We start from the raw sequence: 24,582 nt of genomic DNA on the forward strand, positions 1-24,582 counted from the left end.
ATTAAGGTCTTGTGTTTGAAAATCAGTATGTAGTCAAATAGGTGTTGTTGAGTTTGCCACATTTTGTTTCGGGGAAGAAGATCGCGTTGATTACAGATAGCTTAGTAGCCTATAAAATAATGATGCACCGTAAACGAGCCATGTTCATTTATCACAAAATTTAATTCATTGAACTTAGAGCATTTAATTTCAATTATCCGCGTATCACATATGGTGTCTTGATCTTCAATTTGTAAGATCTTTCGGGATTTATTAAGGTTATACTTTAAGTTTTGAATACTTAAAAAAAATATCTGTTTAAGATTGTTTAATAAAAACCAAGAAACAAAAGGACACTTAAATGATAAAAAGATTAATACTTTATTCTTAAAATAAAATTTAAATATAAAATTTTATTTCAAAATTTCTCCACAAAAGTTAAATATAATTTAATTAGGGATTTAGAAAAATATGAGTATTGTAAAGAGATGTGAAAGTTTTGTAAAATTTTAAGACAATAAATTTATCATTTATGAATCATTTTATTTATATATTAATCATCTTATTTATTTTTATTTAATTTAAAACTTTCAATTTATCTTGAATTCATAACCATACTGACCTCTAATTATGGAAAGTCAGTACTAAACAACCTAAAGTCACTATTTTTGTTTCTTATGAGTTTGCATTATTGATATTACAGGTGATGGTGCTTGTCGTGCACCTTTCTGTTAGACACTTTTTGTGAGTGAAACCTCTTGAACCACTTTTTCTCCTTTGGTTTGGTAGATGGTATAACAAACATATGATATGATTTTGTAGTGGGGAAGAACAAGGAATCATGACTGATTGTAAATGTGTTTTTTTACACTTTATACCATTGCTTCTCATATCTATGCATGTATACAAAATCATACAAAAAAAGCGATTACCTTACACAATTTGGGGAGTTATATACGAGAGAGTCTTTGTTTATACAGAGACAAAGTCATTTTTAACACATTACAGAATATTTAAAAGCGTTTTTCATTATACTTTCATGGTTTGTGAAATTTTACTTTTATACAAATACCATTAGCATTAGGAATGACAAAAAAATCTCTATCTATGGATACTTTGGATAAAATATATAACGAGTACTAAATATATATTAATAGATTTTGGCAAATAATGAACACGGGTATTTAATTATATACTTACTAATGAAATTGCTTTATATTTAAGAAAAGATGAATTCAAATGCTTCAAAAGATTTGGTAAAGGAAAAAGAAAACAGTGAAAAGGGTGAATGTGTATAGTAATGCGTTATGTAAGATTTTACTACACAACTTTTAACAAAGACAAACAGTTGCCAAAAAGGAGTTGCGAAAGAAAGAGCATGAATTAATTATTCACTCCTTTATTTTAACTTTATCAAGAAAATACACAATAATAGTCTAAATTAATAATGTAGGTCGTTGTCCAGGCTAATTAAGTGGACTATTAAAGCACTTTGTTGTCGTCCATGACGACTTAATTAAATCTGCTTTTTTATAATAAAATCAGAAATAGAAAAAATAGTAACAGGTTTCTCATATTGTTTTGTTTGTCGGATGCAAAAGAATTTAGTGGTCCAAGAAACAGAAACCCATCTAAATATTTTCCTGATCCCAAGATGTCACACACTCTCACTAGCATCATCCATTAAGAAAACAACAATTATGAGAGACTTTAAAGGCAAAACCTTTTAGAAGAGTACAGCGCAGCCAGGTTCACATTGAAAGATATACGGTGGAGCCCCAGGGGAAAATCTGCGGGGTCTATAACTAATAGCTTTTACAAACTTTGAGGCATGTTCATGGCCCTTGTTCATTATATTAAGCTAGACAAAGTTACAAAAGCCTAGTACAGCAGTAAAAGGTAATGGTTCCAACCCATTTTAGCCTGTTCCACTCACATACATACATTATTGTCGTCTTATATTTCAACTATTTTCAAACCTTTTTTCTCTCTCTAATAGTGCTACTTTGCAACCACTGTTTTGGGAATTCTTTTTCCCCATTTTGGTGTGGCTTTCTCTTCTTTTCGTACGAAACCTCTTGTTGCCAACTCCTTTGCATGATTAATGAATTAAAGGAGATTTGGAGAAGATCCTTGTGGATGTTTGTACCTTTTATCCACATTGTTTAACATACAACACATGTTTAAAGCATTCTTAGAAGAATATAAGTACAATGTTAGCTGTATATATGTATATAGATTCCAAGCATGATCTCTCTGAGTGCTGGTTTGAAAATAAACCAGGGTTCATGGAAAGAAAAACATGCATATTGCATATTATATAAACCACTTATAAAACCGAAAGGTTATTACGCCATCAAAATTGAACTCCCACCAACCCTCGATCACTTAAGTTTATGCTTCCTTTTCACGAGTCATGATTCCTTCGCTTATCAAGCATCAATCAATTACGAATATTTTTGACAAAAGTGTGAAATGAAGAAAACAATTTCAATTCTCTCATTGGAATTTGCTGCACATTCGAAGCATTTTAAATGGACGCAGAGTTGGCCGGTGAAGGAACATATATGAAAAAAAAAAAAGTTATAAGTTTGTATTTTTTTTATCAAATTTTATAGGTTTAAATAAGCTGCAAAGTCTCTTTTGATTTTAAATATCTTTTATTATCAAATCCTTCTTAATTTTGTTATTTTTAATTAAAGTTTTATTATTTAATATTTCTGTTAATTAAATGATAGAACATATAACGTTATGCGATTAATATAAAAATATATTATGGTTAATATAAAATAAGATAGTTCACTTGATTTATATATTTTTAAACTATAAAATCTTATATTTTCTCAATATATGTATAAACAAGTATGTAAAATAACATAATATAATTAATAATTACATAACTCATTTAATGGAAAAAAAGTAAATTAAAAATATATTCAATAAACGAATAAAATTTAACAAAATTCAATTAAACATATAAAAATTTACAAAGAAATTGAAAGTTAATTTTATATGATAAATTTCAACAACAACAATTCATATTTTCATATATTTAAAAAAAATGCTTATTAAAATAAGACATTAGATAACATTATATTAATACAAACTTTTGTACCATATCGTAAAAGAATTATATACATAATTTGGCTTTTTATTCTATACAATTAACCTCTTTAATTTTCATATTTATTCAAAGAGGTGTCAAATCTGTCTAAAGGGGTGGTGATGTCGATGCCATATTTGATGTCAAAGTGATGGGTGAGTGTCAGGGTCATGCATTGGTTCAGAACGGAACTGCTTACCTAGTATCAAATTCTAGGGTTTAGTTTTATATTATTGTACATTTCTCATCTCTTGTAATCTTGTTGGATCACGTGATTTTGATTTGTTGTTTAGGAATAATGATAAATGAATGGAAAGAAATCTCTCGCCATCGCCTCCATTCATTATAGCATTAACATATAGAATCGTATATGAGTGAATGTTGTTTGTGACATACGAGTAGAATCTCAACAAAAACACCACTTGGCATTTACCACTGAAGAAAACAATGCAACTCTTTCGTTAAATCGAAATTTGAATCATTAAATATGATAGCGTTGCCCTAAACATAGCCATATATATATAGGGACACCCCAGAAAACGATAACCATGGCAGGTCTGTAGGTTTTCCTTCCTTCTACCCAAAAAGGCCAACGAGCGTTGAGGGTAACCTGACATTAATGCTCTTTGGATAGGGTTGCCCGGTGTGGTAGGGCAAGAAATAATGGAGAATAAGCCTCAAAAGTAAAATTGTTTAAATAAAGGAAAAGTGTATTAAAATAAGTAAATAATAATAATTATAGTAGGTTTAATTTACATGATGGGAACGGAAATAATTAAATAATATAATAAAGTAATTTTAATAGGTATAAAAGTAATTTCAAATTTATTAATTATAAAATAATATATAAAACTGAAATCAAAGTTAATTATAAAATAATATAAATAATATAAGTTAATTAAATTTCCAATATAACTTATATTTTTATATAATTATAGTTCATTTTGTTAATATTTATTTTACAAGAGTTTAACAAAAATCCCTTATGTCAAATTAATATTTAATTGAATTTAAATTTATTTCAATCAAAGTAAAACTAAATAGAAAGATTAAAATTTTAAGATCAATATAAATCAAAATTGAAAAAATATGTTAATTATTTTTATACAAGAATATATATATATATATATATATATATATATATATATATATATATATATATATATATATATATTAAATCTTATTAATTAAAATATCAATCTTCATATTAGTTTATAATATTCTTTTTGTTTAGATAAATTACTACTTTTCATAGGATTTTATATTAAGAATAATGGCGTTATTTAACTATGACTATCATTAATTTGCTTGTACGTATAGAATGAAATTAATTTCAAATAACAAAGATTACATAAAATATTTTATATTACAAATTCAATTCAAAGAGAAATGTTAAAAGTTGCAAGTGAAAATTCTTAACATTCGATTTAAACTCACTATAATTAATATATAAATTTTTGTAGTAAATGTGAAAAAAAAAATATTTAACTGTTAGTTTATTATTCTGTACAAATCAGAAAATTTAATATTTGAAACACTTCATGTATATATTTTTAATAAAAAATAATTTATTTGTATAATTATGATTATTACGTGAAAAATTTAGAAGACAACAAAAAGATAATAAGAAAGAAACATAAGTACGGTATAATTAAGTTTTTAAAGAATTTAATTTTGTAACTTCAATTGTTGTGATTGAAAATTAATTATATTAAATAACAAACTTGTATTTGTAAAGTAAAGAAAAAGGAGGCACATAGTAACTTATGCCTCTAAGCATAATAATCATACACTTATGTTTTTAAGAAAATTTAATATAGTTCGCTGTACTTTTCAAACAAAACAAAAAAAAATCACATCGAGGATTTTCTTGGATAAACCTACTATAAAACGACGTCATTCCACTTAAATAGTATAAACCTACTATAAAACATTTACCTTAGACCCACACTCTCTTATATTTTGTCTTTTATTTTCTTCTTCTTATATTTTTTTTATCAAATGTTAGTTATTATTTTTTTTTTTTGCTGAAAAATTTGAATCCAAAATCTGTCATTTTCATTTCCAAACCTTTCGATAGGATATGGCTTAACTGAAAGTCAATTTTTTCTTAACATGTTACCATAGATTCAATTCTAAATTTGTGTATAAAAACACATTGATTAAAAGATTTAAACTTCTTCAATAGGATAAGTAATATATTAATGGATTTGTATTATATGATGGTTGGATGAGTCATAAATTACATTATTATCTTTTATTTAAATTCATGAGTTATTTTCAAGATTTGTGATCATCAAAGTGAACCAATCGATTATAAATAAGAACAATTAACCTTAATAAAGAAATTATTTTAAAACCTATAAATATATATTTAAAATAAGAATAAGAAGATAACGTTAACTTTGATATCGAAACTTACTTACAAGATTTTAAATCAACTATAACACCAAAATTTGGATTTCAAATCAGCTTTTAAACCTCAACTCATCAAACTTTTAACTGTAGAACTCGACCATCGAAAGACGATTAAAAACGAATCTAAGTTCACTCGAAAAAATAACAATTGATCACTTTTTCCCTTTATCTCTCTCTCTTTCTTATCCCAAATTACTATCTTGGACAGACTATTAGAAGTAGTGGTGATGATTTTATGATGGGAGCGAGATTGAATAAGAGACAACATCCCAAGATGGGGAAGTGACTGGTGGAGGGATACCCAAAGCATGTGTCTGGTTCCTTGCGAATTGCAACCATGTATCGTATCCATCCCGTCACATGCGTTTCGAAGCACTACACTACAAAACCATCTTGTTGGAACTTTTCATCAAATGCCATAACCCAAGGTTTAATGTCTTTCTTATTTCAGTATAAAAGAAAAGGACTATTTTCACACCCAAAATTTTCTTTTTCTCTTATTTAACAATATCTTTTGTACCGGAGGAGTCCCGGACGGCCAGCACCGGACAGCAATTGAATAGTGATAAGGACGGACGGCAGCAGAAGGTAAGCGAACTTCTAGTTGATTACAGTAAAGTCCTTGTAATAGAAGATTCACAAGAGGGTCAGAACCGAATGATAAATGAGTAGTGATGAGGCCGGACGGCTGCAGAAGGTAAGCAAACTTCCACCTGACTAAGGTAAAGCTCTAATTAATTAGTGATTGGGCTGTAATTGGGCCCTTATTAAAATCTTGTTACCTCCACCGTAACCAAAACTATAAATACAGGTAAAAGGTAAGTAGATTCATTAATTGCGTATTTATTACAGCACTTAGATTATAGATGAGACTGTTACTAATTTTGGCATCGGAGCACCTTTGTCAGGTACACCTCCGGTCGGCGGTGGATAAAAGATCGGAAAAGAGTATTGACCGGACAAAACTTGAAAGAAATTGTGCAAAACTTAGGTGACTCGACCTGTACCGAAACATCTTCTGTACTTTTCACTTTTTTTTATAAATACAAAAATTTATTTATTTTTATCATGTTTTACATCTCAAATGATTGTCAAAATAGTGTCAAGCAACTTTTTTTAAAAGAAAATTCAAACAAAGTAACCGATGGAGGAAACACAGACGAATGGAAGACCCTTAAAGTGTTATGGGATTGATTCCTTCGTGTCATTTCTTTTTGACATACACCAGTAGTGGGGTCCCCACATTTTGGACAACTTCTTCAGATTATAATGCAGTGCTGTGCTTCTGTAGACCCTTCATACACAAACTCAGTACTGCATACACTGCTATAATTGACTAGACTAAAAAGGTGTAAGAGCACAGCATGTGAACTTACATTTTCCTCATTATATTTTGTTAGTGAAAATTGATTTCTGTGAGATACATATCGATAGAAAGACAAAAAGAAAAACCAATTTCTTGCAAGAAGTTGATATCATCAATCGTCATAAGCAGTGGTGCACTCCATGCACCATATATTATCATGAATGATTATCAATGTGGATATGTTAGGCCACCAGTATCCTAAAATTGAGGGGAAAAGGTCATAAAGAAATCGATTAGTGGTAGAAACAGAAAGCTGAAAACTCTGGGAGTCAATTATTAGGGAGGGGAAAAGATTTTCCCTTCATGATTTCCATGAGCTATTGCGCTATCAACATACTGGTTTGTGCTGAAAACCTATTTGTTTCTTTATTTATGGTCTGTGGCGTAAAAGAGTGGTGAACTTTCACAGTCCATGCAACTCATCATCGCTTTCTCTGTCTCTCTCCTTATGATTAAAAGAATTGAAGTTGAAACGTGGCTTATAAAGTGATTGATGACATCTTTATCAGAGTGATTTACATGCTAGTTCCTTCCCTGTCATTCAAATCAGTGTTTACTGCTGTTATTGACTCAGTTAATTAGTCCAACAATTCACAAGGGTCCACTTCTGCTCATGAGTTTCATAATCTTCAAGACATAAAAAATTATAAATAATTTTAGAGTAGTTTTTAAGGATTGTAATCATCATGATGTTTCGATTCTATTGTCCATCTTTCATCAACTGACCACCATAAATAAAGTACAAATTCTATTTCTTGAAAAAAGAAGATGGTCTTGGTTAATTCTGAGAAATTCACATCACTTTGGATGATAACGTTGCTTTAAAATGAATCTCATTTCTTATGTGTAGCAGAAAACCCAGTCACAGTCCACTTGGATTAACGTACTTTTTTAAGTTAGGCACTGATTAACGAAACAAATCCTTTACTTCCTTAAATGATTTTTTTTCATAACGTTATGAACTTTTACCATATAATAACAGAGTTGGTAGCTGCGTCAACCATATAAAGTTAATCTGTCTAGGCCAAAAAAAAAGGTCATGGAAGTAGTTTTAAAATAGTGCTATATTTATCGTACCATTTAATTTACAATATATTCCTAATCACTCCAACCATTAGCGTCATAATCTAATCTAGCATGATTCAGGGTCTTAAAAATGTTCATGATTATTAATAGCATGATTACAAATTAATCCAAAACGTCCAAGTGGAACATTGAATTTTTATTAGGAGTACATATCTAATGTTTATATATGACATTAACATGGCATTAAAGATGTCATATGAAGTACATATCAGACCAATCTATATTATATAAAACCTTGTCACATTCTAATAAACTAAAATGTTAACTAAATACAATTCACTATAAGTCATTTACTTCAAATACTTTTATATATTAATATTATTTTTAATACTATCGTTATTATAATTACTGATTACCAATAAATTAAAATTATTATTGCGTACCGATAATCTTTAGCTACTACAGTAATAACTATTATGTATCACAATTATTATCTTATAGTATCACTGTTATTGTTAGAATATTATACACAGTATATCAATTTTGACGTTGTTATAGTTAAATTGTTTAAATAAAATATTCATTAAATTAGAAAAACTTCATCCTTATATAATTGTTTTCAAAATTGTCTTTTACATGATGTTAGCATTGCACAGGAAGCAGCACAATGAAGTGAAAGAATAAGACCAACGGTGAAAGACGGAGGTATGTCATACATATGTGTCTCATAAGACAGCAGCAATTTATTCGAGTTTAGAGTTAACGAGTTTAATGTTACTAATAAATTAATTAACTTTTTTAATTAGTGTGACTTACTTTGGAAAACCTTATGTGAGAGAAGGGTGGCATTTAAGCATAATTTAAGGTTAGGATATCGGTACACATTCAGAAATGAACCTTGCGTTTAAAAATCGGGACTTTACTCCCTGCATGTCATAATTACTAACTGCGCCCCTATTTTAAATTTAAATTAGTGACTGTTATATTACCAATTCTGAAATTTTTCTACAAGAAGATTTGGAAACATATAAGATATTTTATAGAACGTGTTTTCGGAATAAGTTTTTTAAAGCATATAGATGTTTATATAGATGCTTTTTAAGAATAAAGTTTTTGAAACAAATTTTTCAACACGCTTGTGTTTACTCTCTTTTCCTAGTTTTCTTTTTTTTAGAGAGTCTAATTAGTATTAGAGTTTAATAATGAGTGAGGGGCCTTGGTCCCCCTAAATTTTTATTTTTATGATATAGAAACTAATAGGGAAATGAAAATATTTTTTTTAAACTTTAGTTTATTTTATATATTTGTATACCCAAAAAAAAAATTACCATACCAAAATATTTTCTTTAAATTTGCTACCGGGGGGTTGGAGGTGCAGCAGAGAATAAGACATAATATAGTAGTAGCGGCAATGAAGTGGCGCCAGAAGAATATTTTAGTCTTTTTAGTATTAGTTTGAGGTGCCGGTAGTAATCATAGCGGTGCAGTAAAAGAAAGACAAAGGGAGTTTCATCAAAGCCTGTTTTCTTAGGTGGACCTTTACACGGGAGCCCAATCTGTTTTTTCTTTTAGGCCGGTGAGTTTAGAGTTCCAGTAATGGATTCTTCTCCATTTCACTGAAATGAATATTTTTTTTTTCTCAAAGAAGAGAAACAGATTACTAATTCGGCAATATATGAATCAAATTTCTATCTTTTCAGTTCGGAGAAAGCTACCAACTGGGTATAGAAATTACTAGGAAAATCAATGTCAATTTAAAAAAAAAGTGAGAGTAGAAGATTTCTTTCTTGCAAGATTAAACTGTCTGTTTAAACGTTTTCTTTCTGAATAAATGATTATGTAAGGTAAAAATAAACAATAAATTTATTGATTAATGATTATTAATTGAGTATATCAGTGAGTCTTAATGATTGAAAAGAAGACCATACAAACCTTGTGTGAGTATGATGTGTACCGTGTAAGTGTTGGATTGTTGAAGTATATGAATTGTGGGAAGAGATTGCAACTGACGTGTAACTGGGGGAATTGTGTTGAGAAGATCCCATGAAACAGTGATCTTATCCTAGTTTTTATTTCTACAAAGGTTGTATTAATAAGCATGAGTTATTTCTAACTAACTCTAACAGGAATCTCGGGAAAGGTGGTTTATAAAGTTTAGTTTGTGTTTCTTGCAAGTAATCACAAACCTTCCTTCCCTTTAGCGCCACTCAAATATGCTGAGCTATATAGATACACACCATTACACAGAGGCTGTGAAAAGGTTCAACAAGCGATGGACATCAAGATAGAAAGTGATGATCGTAGGAATGAGAAGGATGAAGAAAGGGTACCACTGCTGAGAAATAGTGAGGTACCAGAAGCAGAGAGGAATCTGATTCAGAAAGCCATTAGTCAGACATTTCAGAGCACTGCTCATTTGGCCAACCTTTTACCAACTGGAACAGTCCTTGCTTTCCAACTTCTCTCCCCGATCTTCTCAAACGTTGGCAACTGTGACTCTGTCAGCAAGACCATGACTGCTGCACTTGTATCTCTCTGTGCTGCTTCCTGCTTCCTGTTATGTTTAACCGATAGCTTCAGAGACAACAAGGGGAACATCTGCTATGGGTTTGCCACCCTCGGGGGCTTGTGGGTCATTGACGGATCAACCACCCTTCCACCTCAACTTGCTGCAAAATATTGCCTGAAGTTCATAGATATCATGCATGCAGTTATGTCAGTTTTGGTGTTTGCAGCAATTGCGTTGTTCGATCAAAATGTGTTGAATTGCTTCTTTCCAGCACCCTCGACTGAGATACAGGAAATCCTCACGGCATTGCCAGTGGGAATTGGCGTTTTCGGCAGCATGTTCTTTGTTGTGTTTCCTACACAGAGACATGGAATTGGCTTCCCCCTTTCAACAAATTAATCATCTTTTATGTTCTTACACTGCATGTACTTCGTGTTTCTCAGTCACCGATTTCTGTAATTTAACGGGATGAATTCGGCTTGTGTCTGGAACAAATTACTTATATTATTGGAACAGCTGTTCAATGAAATGAATCTTGCTTTGTATAAATTATGTCTTTCCTCGATAGTTTTATATCTCACGACAGGGATTCACTGCCTTGTATAAACTATGTCTTTCCTCCATAATATGTCAATACGTAGGTGTGTCTCATTCCGCATGAATGTTGAAAATGTAAAAGAAATTTAACTACTTGAATCATTACACATTTATTATGTAATTAAATGAATCAATAGTTATATTAAAGAGATGGTAAACTACTGACGCTGTTGCTATCTACATATACTACGTATAATTTGTTTAATTCATTTAGCTGTCAAATGAATTAATTACTATAATTTATTATGTCTGACATATACTCATGATTATAACTATAATCATTAATTATCAATCACAAAATAAATTCACTTTTAATCTCTATCATTTTGTGAATCTGTAATTTTGATTTGCATAAACATACAAACATAATTTATTATCCTATCTGCAATTATTATTACAATCACGCTTATTAAAAAGTTTCTTTTATCTATTTTATTTCTATTTAACTGTTATTTTCAAAACTTAAGATAACATTAATTAGATTATGTATGTATTTATTATAAGATAAAATAGAGGATTCATACATATTTTAATAAAGTAAATAAAACTTATTAGTTTCCTCCAAAAGACTTTAAACGGTACTAAAAAAACACATATCTATTAGTAACAGAATTTCATAACATATTTACTAAAATTTTGTCTTAACAGCTGAAAATGAGTGCTAGACTAAAATTACTTCAATTTAGAAAAATTAAAGAATTATATATATATATATAAAAGTCAGGATAAATCAATTAAGCTGGTTATTTTTTATCGATTACCCTTGAATAGATCATTTATTGAGTTGATCATTCTTAGTTTGATTACCTAAATTAATCATTATTTAATTGACCATTTTATACCAATTATTTTTAGATCGATAACTATCGAGTTGATCAACTTAAACTGATAATCTTGAACTAATTATTTATCGATCAGTTATCCTAATCTAATCGATTACAAAATAATAGTCGGATTAACATTTAATTAATAATAACTACGGTTTCGGTTGAATTTGTCCGAGGGTCGGTCGTTCTTCCTTGCTCTGCTATTCTTTTGATCTTCAATCCTCTTAGAGAACTTGATCCACTCCAATGGATGGTTGACCTGTAAAAGACATTCCGATGCTCAAGTCAGATATGTTTAATAAAGAGGTCTATATTTTATTATCATAGATAAATGTGTCTTTACCTGGGCATTAACCCTATATTTATAGGGCTTATAGCAATTAAACTCATTATTTGATATGACAATAAATCCAATAATACTTACTAATGTACGTGCTAACTGTCCACTAATATCATATTCTTGTGCAACATGATCTGTCAATTAGTCATAAATAACGTATATTCGCATTTAATATAACCATTAAACGTATTAATTGATCACTAATAATATTTATCTTTCCTGACTGGTGTGTCTGACAGGCGGTCGGTTGTTTGTTTTGACTCCGGACTCTCCTTAACTGATCGGTCACCAGGTATAGTACAACTACGAACAAACCAATATATATTAATTATGATATAATTGGATTGTGATTAAACTAAAAAGAATAAAAACCTATAACTATTACTATAGTTCTTTTTCCTTATTTACAAATAAAATTTTAACCAAAGATGCTTCCCGGAGAGAACCAAGCATGTACTAATTAAAACAACCACATGTTGGTCATTCGGTAAGATTAATGATGTAGTTTATTTTGTACCAATATGATTATCAAAACATAAAAAGGACAATTTTTTCACTCACTACAAATTGCAAGGTTTTGACTTGATCGGCCACATTAACAATCATTGTCAAACTTTCGTTAGTTGAACCCTTTTCTGCCTTTGACCATTAGTTTCTGTTTCTTTTTATGAATTTCTTTGACCATTAGTTGAATATTCCCATTTATATAACGTATTGCCATTAATCAATTCAACAAATTTCCAGAACTTAGAAAGAGTCCTCCACACACCAACCAACACGTGTGATATTGTCACGAACTCTTAAACCAAGACTAAAAAATATAATTTTGAACTGCAAACCATTAAATGTTGTAGAAGTACACACATTGGGAAATCGTATCTGATTGTTTACTTAAATTACTATTTTGGGTTCAAGATTGAACTCAGTGTAAATGAACTTTCATTTTCCTGTAAGAAGAAAAAAAAATGGTTTCTTTCGGTGAATGGAAGAGAGCAGCGTTTGAAGAGTGCAGAATCTTGATCCGAGGCCCAAAAGCACTGGAAGTCCTAAAAGAAGCCCAACTCGATGCTGTTAGGCAGCCACAGGAACAAGAACGGGCCCCACAAAAACACAAACCTTAAACATCGATTCGATCATAGCACGCCGAAGATACCGAATCACCAAAACTGAGCCTTGGAAACCAAATCATCTTTGTAAAGAACCAATCCAACGCACCAACTTGAACAAAAACACATTCAGTAATTCTTCTCTCTCCAATTGACCAAAGTTACGTCCGAAACTAAAGTAATATGAAAAAAAAAGGCAAAAGAAAATTCAACGAAAGAAAAATCAAACCCGAGACAAGAAAGAAGCTCAGAATAAAAAGTTCATGGAATTAAAACAACGTGGGGGAGAGAAAGTGATGCACACAAACACACGCAGTGAGAGAAACATCTCATTTTGGTTTAAAAAAAAACAGGAAATTTGGAAACGTAAAGAAAAGAGAAAAAAAGGACACCCTTCTTTCTTCGGGTTTGGTTTTGTTTTTTAGCTGGCCCTCCTGTTTGACACGATCATCAGATGATCACACCGTTCGTTCATAAAATAAAAGAAAAGAAGAAAAACAGATTGAGATTATTATTATCGTAATTGTAATTAATAATTAGAAGAAATTATTATGAAAGGTGGCAGAGGAGTTATAGTAGTCAAGAAGAGGAACTGTTGTTGTTTGGTTATTATTTTTGGTTTCGGATTATCACCCTTTTTATTATTATTGGTTTATTATTTTGTTTTGGATTTTGTTCTTTTATTCTTCATCTTCATTGTTCTATCTTTTCAATCTCTTATTACACGCTGCTTTTCTTTTTATCTTTTCCATTTAAATTATCGTGTTGCCATTTATTTATTTTTCATCAAAGGATAATAATTCTGTGCCTTTCCATTCCTTGACTATCACGGAATTTTTGATTTCCAAAGAGAAAAGGAGATGACAAAAATAAATAAAAACAAAGAAACACTAAAATCGATTCCATTCAGTTGCCCTAATTATTTTTTCCCCTTCCTCTCTGTGCTGCGTGGTTGTGTTTCTTTTGGTGGCTTCGTTGTGGATTCTTAGGGTTTGAAGGGGAAAAGTGGTTCGATCTCGATCCATGGAGGCGGAGCCAGAGAACAACGAGGTGAAGAGGGAAGAAAACAGCAATGACGACAACAACAACAACAATGAAAGTAACAGCAAATTTGGAAATTCTAGTGAGGGTCAGAGCAAGCCCAAGCGCCAGATGAAGACACCGTTTCAGCTTGAAACGCTCGAGAAAGCTTATGCTGGTTTGTGCTTGTTAACCTTTATTTCTTGTTCAATTTATAGGTTTATTGTTCACTGATTTTTATTTTATTTTTTTAATTTTTGTACTTTTGCTCAGTGGAGAATTACCCGTCCGAGATGATGAGAGCAGAGTTGTCTGAGAAGTTGGGGTTGTCGGATCGGCAGTTGCAGATGTGGTTCTGTCACCGGCGGTTGAAGGACAAGAAGGACTTGCCGTCGAAAAAGCTGCGTAAGGCTGCGGCGTTAACTGATTCTCCGGTTGAGGAGCCCAAGCTGGCTTCTGAAGTGGGTGCTGAATACGGATCCGGGTCGGGTTCAGGGTCCAGTCCGTTTACCCGTTCGGAGTTGAGGAATGTGGTGCCTAGGGGGTACTATGAGTCGCCACAGACTATAATGGAGCTTAGAGCAATTGCTTGTGTGGAGGCTCAGTTGGGGGAGCCTTTAAGAGAAGATGGACCTATTCTTGGAGTGGAGTTTGATCCGTTGCCGCCAGATGCATTTGGGGCACCCTTAGGTATGGTCTTTGGTTCTTTGACTAGGTGGATGGTTGTGTATCTCGGTTGAATTTAGGACCGCTATCAATGTATAATAGTGTGTTTTCTTTTTAATTCCTGTTTATATGTTTTTTCTTTTTTTAATTTATTAGGGTTTTATGGGATATGCAATTCAACTGTTTACCGAACTTGTCTTCCATGCTTTGTTTAATGACTTTTCTTTGTATGTTGGTACATAGGTTTCATGGTATTGATGTGAACTACGGACTTTCAATTTTTTATTTGAATGTGGCTTTTATTTTGTGAAGCAGTAATGGGATCAACTAGTGTCTAGGGTGTTCTGTTTAAGTGTATCATCAGAAAGGGGTGTAATGTTCTTATTTTGCTTTTCTTGTCATCTTTCTGGCTGTTTTTCAACATTAAAGGATTTTAAAAAGCATTACTTTTACGTTATAAGTTGGTGATGATTAAAGAATGAACTCTCATTTTAATCTGATAAGCATCTGTTGATCATTCTAGTTGATAAATTTGCTTAATCTCCGCTTTTGTTGCTATATTTGTGGTACACCCTTCACATTGGACTATACATTTTTACGGACAACGATGAATGTTTCCAAATTTTGGGACCAATGTGAAGTTTTGCAAACTCGACTAGAAGGACTAATGCATGCAATAATTTAAGATACTGAAGTGAGGGTTTACTTGATGAATAATTGTTTGTGATAGGTGCATGTGCCTTGATTAACTACTTATATGTCTAGTATTTTCCTTTGGTGCAGCTGTTACAGATCCTCAAAAGCGGCCTAGTCTTGCCTATGACAATAAAATGTATGAAAGACATGATGTTAGGACAAATAAGGTTGGTTTTCGTTATGCTATGACTTTCTAGTGTATTTGTCTGTAAAATTGCGGTAGGACACAGAATATTCAGAAAAGGAAGCAACTGTATATTACCACTGGAGTTGACTGAAAATCAAAGTTCACTTCAAGCTCATCTGTCATCATCCAGAGTTCAAGGCTCTCAAATAACAGCATTGCTTTAAAATGATACAGTCCGTTCAACACCCTACAGTCCTCCTTCGGGTGGCAAACTTGGCACCTCAGTGTTCTTCCTAACTTCCTCTCAGTCTATCTTTTTTCTGGCTTCTGGAATAAACCTTCCAGTTCATTCATTTCATTGGACTTTAATCCAATAATCAGTCCTTGTCCTTTTCATCTCAATGATTGGGCTTAAGCCCAAAATTCAGTATCCCATCAATTAGTCTTGTATTGAGCTCTGGGTTATTAATCATGTGTAATATTGGCGTGGAGTTGCCATTTCAAAGGGTGTTTGTTGTTATGGTCATGCCATCCAAATTGTGGTTCTGTTGCACACAACAGTGGTGCAATCTTGACGGGGGGGGGGGGGGGGGGGGGGGGCGGGATCAAACCCAATGTTGCCCGTGCTCTAGGGTATAAATGATGTAACATTGGTCAGACCTACAAAGGTAAAACCCTAATTCCCCTTTTCTTCTCTTCCATAGACCACTGCATCTCAGGCCACTGCCAGTGCAGTAGCCTTATCTTCGTAAAAGAGTAGGCCATGTCTGTTCTCTGTTAGTCTGTTTACTTATCTGTACCTAGTGTTACTTTTTGTTAGCTTGTGTTATTTACTTGCACGTTTTGTTTAAGATCTATGAATTTTTTTAGACAATTCTTAATATGCCATTAAATTTGGGAATTTTTGGAGCATTTTATAGTTAACTATGCATAGTACTTAGTATTGATTATACATATAAAAATATATTTATAAAATTTTAAATAGCTTTCATCTTGCTGTGATCTATCCTAGAGCATTTTTGGTTTAAGTTACACACTGCTGTCTGAAGTCGATAACTATGATTGAGATGCGTATTAAAAGAAAACCCTTTTTTAATCGTGATTGTGTGATTTAGTTATCAAGATTGGCACACTTCTAAAATTTTTGTCCTTCATGTCTGTATATAATGGTATTCTTTTATTTAGGGTTTAGGGTATTCTTTTATTTGTTGCACTATTTGGTGTTTAGTTTTTTGCCGTTTTTCCTAGTGGCATAGTGGTACTGTCAACTTAAATTGTGATATCAGGCATATTAGTACTTTAGCCTCTATCATTTATTAGGACTTATTTGTGTTAAAGAATAAATAAATTTAATGCACATGCGTTGTTGCGCATATCCTTTGTATGCTGTTTATTCTTTATTTTGGTCAGGGGTATATTTATTTAAATGCTTTCATTCACAATGTTTTTAATTGCTCTTAATAGTCTATCCTCAGTTTACTTATGTTTGAGAAAAAATGGCTTTTATCTTTTCATATTTTGATCATATTTATTGTCAACCCTTTCTCTTCGTTGTTAATATGATATTTGGGTTTTAAATGGAATCCATTACAGGCAATAGCAAGGACATTCCATGAATATCCCTTTCTTCCAAGCCAGTCTGGCATTAGATCTGATGTTTTTGGACAACTAAACCTGCCCCATTTACATGAACCGATGGAGGGTCCGGCAAGAACCCCTTTTCCCCTTGGAAATGAACAACCTAGAATTCATGCTCCTCAAAGTCATTCTGCTCGTGTTCGTCTTTTGTCTCAACCACAGGACAAACAAGTGATTCCCTATCCATCTCCCCCTCGAGAAAATGATGTTGTACCCAAAAGGGAACCTCACATAAACATAACAAATACTGGAATGAACTCCCACTATGCTACTGATCACCCAATTGTTGGACAAGAAATTCCATATGCTTTACCTGGTGGGCAAGTATCCCATAATGATGCAGTATTGAGGATGGAGAGGAAACGGAAGGTATTTCTTGAATTTTGTAATTTTTTTGTCAAGTGTTTTTTGTCATTTTCCTTGGCAATGTTAAAACAATATTACTTGAGGAGGATGATGTATATTTTTGACGTTTATGTAGATTGATGAAGCCAGAGTTGCAAAGGAAGTTGAAGCCTATGAAATGAGGATGCGGAAAGAGCTTGAGAAACAAGATAACCTCAGACGAAAGGTTTTAATGTTTATTAACAGATTTTTTGCTAGCCACCTTGCCACGGTGCATGTTATAGATCTTAAAAGACATCCCCTTCTCTATAGCTAACCCTCTACTTCCCCTCTCCCTTTCAGAGTGAAGAGAGATTGAAGAAGGAAATGGAAAGGCAAGATCGTGAGAGAAAGAAGGAAGAAGAGAGGTTGTTGCGTGAGAAACAGCGAGAAGAGGAAAGATCAAAACGTGAGCAAAGGCGGGAAATGGAGCGAAGGGAAAAGTTTTTGTTGAAAGAACATTTGAGAGTAATTTCCAAACCCTATTGATTATAATCCATTGACAAATATTTAAACATCTGGATTTTTAATGTACGTTGCTCCTTTTTCTTGCTGTCTTTTGTAAAAACAGGCTGAGAAAAGGAGGCAAAAAGAAGAGATCCGCAAAGAGAAAGAGGAAGAGAGGAGGAAAGCTGCACTTGAGAAGGCAAATGCTCGGAGAATAGCTAAAGAATCTATGGAGCTTATTGAGGATGAACAACTTGAATTGATGGAGTTGGCTGCTGCAAGCAAGGGGCTTTCCTCTATTATTCATATTGATCTTGATACTTTGCAGAACCTTGAATCATTTAGGGGTGAGCAATTATCATGATGTTGCTCTTTATAATGTTACATAATTAGGTTCTATTACTAATTCATGTTGAACTTCAGATTCATTGAGTGTATTCCCCCCCAAAAGTGTAAAGCTGAGAAAACCATTTGCTATCCAACCCTGGAGCAACTCAGAACAGAATGTTGGCAACCTTCTCATGGTATGTTTGTATTTCCTCTCTTTCACCATTTTATGTAAGTGTATGTTAATGTTGCTCTGAACCAGTTGCTCTGGTACTGCCCAAACGAGGAAGGGGAATTTTACTCTTTCTCAGTTTCTGAAATTGGTTTATATTAGTCCATGATTTGAAATGTTTGGTTAAATTTACTCGTCCACCTGTATATGATAGTGAAGGTTATTTATATTTAGCTCGTATATGTAATTCTGAGATAATTCATATTGTTCTTTATTATTCTTAAGCTTAAAAATTGAGGATTCTGAATTTAAAGTTTGAAAGCTGTGTTCTACTGCTCTATTTCAGGTTTGGAGATTCTTGATTACTTTTGCTGATGTTCTTGATTTATGGCCTTTTACTCTTGATGAGTTTGTACAGGCATTTCATGACTATGTGAGTAAATCTGACCTTTGCTATTGATTTTGTACTGCGGATGAACTGAATTTTGTGCACTCGTTGCTTATTATGTGTGTTACGTTCAAACCATTTGATTGCAGGATTCTAGATTGTTGGGCGAGATACATGTTGCTCTTCTCAAGGTGATAATAAAGGACATTGAAGATGTTGCTAGGACACCTTCTACAGGATTGGGGATGAATCAGAACGGAGCTGCTAATCCTGGAGGTGGCCATCCAGAGATCGTGGAAGGAGTAAGTTGAAATATATCATAAATTTTATTTTTCCTTTTGAGACATACTAGTTTTGCCTGAGACTGTTGACTCAGACAAATACGTCTTCATTATGGTTTAGGCATATGCATGGGGCTTTGACATACGAAATTGGCAGAAGAACTTGAATCAGTTGACATGGCCAGAAATTTTCCGACAGTTAGCACTGTCTGCAGGATTAGGACCACACCTGAAGAAAAGAAGTATTGCATGGTCATACACAATTGATAAAGACGAGGTTCACTTTCTTTATTTGCGTATAAATATTTAGATCAAGATCTTATGTTAAAGGGATGCTGCGATATTTTTAGTGCCCATAGGCTGAAGCATTTGTGTTATCATATCAGTTCACTGAGCATTTGTTTTTTTGCAATTGTTTTAAGCCATGGATTTGTGTCCTTACTCTGATTAGTGGTTAAAAATGTATTTGTTATTCCAGGGAAAAAGTTGTGTAGATATCATTTCTACACTTCGTAATGGTTCGGCAGCTGAAAGTGCCGTGGCCAAAATGCAAGAGAGAGGTCTATTAGCTCCCCGAAGATCAAGGCACCGGTTAACTCCTGGAACAGTTAAATTTGCAGCATTTCATGTTCTCTCATTGGAGGGTAGTAAGGGCTTGACAGTACTGGAGCTTGCAGAAAAAATTCAGGTGAAATGCCTATCTTCTTATCAGTTGATCTTTCTAAAATTTTCAAATTTGTTCTTATGTTTCTTTTCTGTCAGAAATCTGGTCTCCGAGACCTAACGACCAGCAAGACTCCTGAAGCATCAATTTCTGTTGCTTTGACAAGAGACACTAAATTGTTTGAAAGAATAGCTCCATCAACATACTGTGTACGAGATGCATTCAGAAAAGATCCTGCTGATGCTGACTCCATTCTTTCAGAAGCAAGAAAGAAAATTCAGATATTTGAAAATGGGTTTCTAGCTGGTGAAGATGCTGATGATGTTGAAAGAGAAGAGGAGTCAGAAAGTGATGAAGTCGATGAGGATCCTGAAGATGATGATTTAGTGAATCCTTTGAGTGCAAACCAAAATTCTGAACAGTATCCTGACACAAACATTTGCTCATCAAATGGAAAAGAAAATTTGGGTCACAACATAGATCTTATTCAAAATGAGTTTGATACAGATTTACCCTGTCTTCCTAAGAATGGTTCAACAAGTGCTGATTGTCCCAGTTCTGTCACCAGACCTGTTGCTTGTGGAGATTTAAATGCTGGCAATCTTGATCAAGATAATATGGAAATTGATGAAAGCATATCTGGAGAGTCCTGGATTCTTGGACTTGCAGAAGGAGAATATTCTGATCTCAGTGTAGAGGAGCGTCTAAATGCTCTTGTTGCTTTGGTTGGTGTGGCAAATGAAGGAAATTCAATCCGTGTTGTCCTTGAGGTAATATCTTTTCTGTCTAAAGGGTACTGTAAGTTTATTTTTCTATAGTTTTTAAGTTGACATGATGAGTTTTCTAGGATCGACTGGAATCAGCAAATGCTCTGAAGAAACAAATGTGGGCAGATGCTCAGATTGACAAAGTTCGTCTGAAAGATGATAATATTAGTAAATTAGATTTTCCATCTCTTACTGGAAATAAAGTTGAAACACAATACACATATCCAGCTGCGGAGGGACACCAAAGCCCAATAATGCTTGACATTAATATTAATAATAATGAAGCATCACCCAGCACTGCAGAAAACCAAAAGGGAGCTCCTGTTGCGCTGAGCATGCCTATGGAGAAGTCCTCATCAATTCAAGATTTTGGCATTGGTACTGGTGCAGACATCCCACAGACTCAAGTACCTGCACAATATTCAAAAAGGTCACGTTCACAGTTGAAATCTTATTTTGCCCACCTAGCGGAGGAGATGTATGTCTACAGGTCTTTACCCCTTGGCCAAGATCGCAGACGTAATCGATATTGGCAGTTTGTTGCATCTGCTTCTAGCAGTGATCCTGGTTCTGGCAGGATCTTTGTTGAATGTCATGATGGCAGGTGGTGGCTCATTGATTCTGAAGAGGTATCTTGTGTAAACTGTATTTTACTCGAAATGATCTCTGCTTTGCTGATAAACTAAATTGTAAATTGATTTTGACATGTTTATTATATTTCATTGCATGCTTTTAATGGCATGTATGTTAGGACTTAGGGCACAGCAAGTCTCCTTTTAGATATCCAACAAGACATTCCCTCTAAATTTATATTTTCCCCCATCAATATCTGATTATTAGCAAATGGAATAATGAGGATAGCCTTTGAATTCAAACATTTGCTTGCCTGTTGTTTTATTCATTGTAATTATTTTGTATGTCTTTTATGTAAGTTTCATTTTTCGTTATCATCAATTTGTTGACACTGCCATGAAAATTATTTAAATGTGTGATTCGTTTAAATCATGAGGGGCCAAATTTGTTGAAAATATGATGCCTTTATTATCCTTTGGTTTAGTTACCACGTTATTTATTCTACTGTTAAAATGCAGGCCTTTGATTCTCTTTTGACATCATTGGATTCACGTGGGCTCAGGGAATCTCATTTGCGCTTAATGTTGCAAAGGATTGAGAATTCCTTTAAAGAAAATGTTCGTAAGAGGAATGCACATTGTGCCAAAAATGGAAGCAGAGGCGAAGTTTCTATTAAAGTTGAAGCTAATGAACCATTTTCCATCCCTGACCACAATGCTGGATCTGACAGTCCTAGCAGTATCCTCTATGACTTGAACACTGATACATCTGAAGTTTCATCGTCCTTCAAAATTGAGCTTGGGAAAAGTGAGAGTGAGAAGAAAGCTGCCTTGAGAAGGTATCATGATTTTCAGAAGTGGTTGTGGAAAGAATGCTATAATTCATCAGTTTTATGTGCAATGAAATATGGGATAAAGAGATGCAAACCTCAGATGGACATTTGTGATATCTGTCTCGATCTTTATTTTGATGAAGACTCCCATTGCAGTTCCTGCCACCGGACTTTTTCCTCAAATAATGGATTTAATTTTTCTAAGCATGCATTTCAATGTCGAGACAAATTATCCAAAGATAATTGTATTTTGGAATACTCTCTTCCCTTGCGGACAAGATTGCTTAAGATCCTGTTGGCTTGTATGGAGGTGAGTTAATGGTAACTCTGCTTTCACCTTGAACCCTGGTTTCTATTAAATTTTAAGCTGTTATTTTGTCCTGTTAGTTTGACTTTGAGGAGTATATTGTACTCTTTTCGTTTACAGGTATCTGTTCTATCTGAAGCGTTTGGAACAAATTGGACCGATGATATTAGGAAGCACTGGGGTGTAAAGTTGAGCAAATCATCTTCTGTTGAGGAGCTTATACAGGTTCCATTTCAATTCTTAAAGTTCTAGCTTCTGTTGATCTGAATTATATGCCTACTCAGACATGTATGAATTAACCAATTCATTCTGCAGATATTGACCCTATTTGAGAAAGCACTACGGCGAGATTTTCTGTCATCTAACTTCTCTACAACAGATGAATTGTTGGGATCAAGCAGTATGTTAGAATGTTCTGGGCAGGCTTCAACTGATCCTGAATCTGTTCCTGTGCTTCCATGGGTTCCACTAACAACTGCAGCTTTGTCTCTCAGACTTTTTGAGATTGATTCATCCATCAGCTATGTAAAGCCCGAAAGACTTGAGCCTTCTGAGGAAAAAGAAGCAAGAGAATACATAGTAAGTCTCAATTTTTCCTTTATAGTGTATTACTTTTAGTCTTATGTGATAGGAGATGTTATCATGAAATTTTTTCTATGCATAAGCTCTGCCGCAGCTTTTCATTTTAATCTGAACTCAGGCTGAGCAAATGTGTCCGACAGACTAGAAACAGATTGGGTGTCAAGTTCCCCTAAATTTCTGTTCCTTTTGTCATATTTCCCGTGTCGGGATCTTTTTATCTGTGAAATATTCATGATATTGTGATGACAAATTAACATTTAACTTACTTTTTTTGCAGAGGTTTCCATCAAGATATACTCACTTGAAATCTAATAGGGAGGTTGAACCAGCAGAATTCGACCATGATGAATTCGCTAAAGATAAATCTGTTCCTAAGAAAATTGTACGAAGTGGCAATAAACGTCGTCGAGGGAGTAATGAACAAAGACGGGGCAAAAAACTGGCTAAAAGAGTGTACAATTCCAAACGAGACGGTGGTCGGAAGAATGCTAAGGTCACTGTCAATCTAAGTCACAAATTAAAACAGCAGGCACGAGGAACACAAGGACAAGGTGCTGGGCGAGGTCGCCGAACTGTAAGAAAGCGGAGAGTGGGAAAGCGAGCTGTTGAAGATTTGTTGCTGGGCCATACAACAGCGAGCCATAGCTCCAAGATTGATAGAGAACCACTGAAAAACTTGGATGAGGAATGGGATGGAGAAAAGGCAAGTCCCATGACTCCGGTGCACATTGGGGTTGCTGCTGACCATAGTAATAGTGCTGAAGAGGTAGAATCTGATTATGACCACGCTCAAGCTGTGGAATATGATCAAGGAAACTGGGAGGTAGGTTTTAACGGTGTTCCCTCCAACAGGTGGAGTGGGGATTTGGTTGGAATGAGTGACGAAGATGTGGATGCTTCTGAAGACGACAATGACAATGGCATTGAAGAGAATGAAGATGAGGATTCAGAAGCGGATGTTATGAGTGAGGAGGGTTCAGATGGGATGGGAAATAGGGTAGTAAACGTTGGAGGCTCATACTCAGCTTTGTCCGAAGATTCTTCAGATTAGAACATCCGATTTTAATTTCTCAATGAAGGGATTCGCACCTGAAGGCTGCGTTGCATTTTTTATATTGCAGCTTTACAAACACCTGACCTCCAAGTCATGTCATGGCTTTGACGAGTTTATGGTAGAGTAGATTTAGTGTATATTATCCATGCAAAATGGAGCCTTGTATTTTAATAGTCTTAAGCAGAGGGCATAGTAGTAGCCAACCTCATTTTGTTTTTGTAATTTTTTCTCCCCTCTTTGTAATAGATACTCATTAATTAATAAATTTTTATTATATCATATTGTTTGAACTATTTTGAACTGAAATTATTATTTACTCCGAAATACGAAGAAATTAAAAATCAAATCTAAAGTATATCAACCATTTGAGCAGGTACTTAACCCTG

The 24,582-nt window shown here is 33.5% G+C and overlaps 2 protein-coding genes across 2 annotated transcripts; both read left to right on the forward strand.

Moving 5' to 3' along the window:
• Window positions 1–10,067: 10,067 nt before the first annotated feature.
• LOC124833202 (protein DMP4-like) lies at window positions 10,068–10,950 on the forward strand. Its single transcript, XM_047307619.2, has one exon. It carries the CDS (start codon window positions 10,165–10,167, stop codon window positions 10,798–10,800), a length of 636 nt encoding a protein of 211 aa, XP_047163575.1. The 5' UTR covers window positions 10,068–10,164; the 3' UTR covers window positions 10,801–10,950.
• Window positions 10,951–13,316: 2,366 nt separating this feature from the next.
• Window positions 13,317–24,475, forward strand: LOC124833184 (homeobox-1). Its single transcript, XM_047307593.2, has 18 exons — window positions 13,317–14,469; window positions 14,565–14,981; window positions 15,741–15,820; window positions 17,374–17,787; window positions 17,900–17,989; window positions 18,106–18,270; window positions 18,374–18,596; window positions 18,673–18,773; window positions 19,095–19,181; window positions 19,286–19,438; window positions 19,539–19,694; window positions 19,896–20,105; window positions 20,180–20,851; window positions 20,929–21,477; window positions 21,940–22,563; window positions 22,681–22,785; window positions 22,876–23,139; window positions 23,420–24,475. Exons 1-18 carry the CDS (start codon window positions 14,295–14,297, stop codon window positions 24,191–24,193), a joined length of 5,259 nt encoding a protein of 1,752 aa, XP_047163549.2. The 5' UTR covers window positions 13,317–14,294; the 3' UTR covers window positions 24,194–24,475.
• Window positions 24,476–24,582: the final 107 nt, after the last annotated feature.

Source organism: Vigna umbellata, chromosome 5, assembly GCF_029865625.1.
Source record: "Vigna umbellata cultivar VRB3 chromosome 5, Vumbellata_1.0, whole genome shotgun sequence".
Taxonomy (NCBI): Eukaryota; Viridiplantae; Streptophyta; class Magnoliopsida; order Fabales; family Fabaceae; genus Vigna; species Vigna umbellata.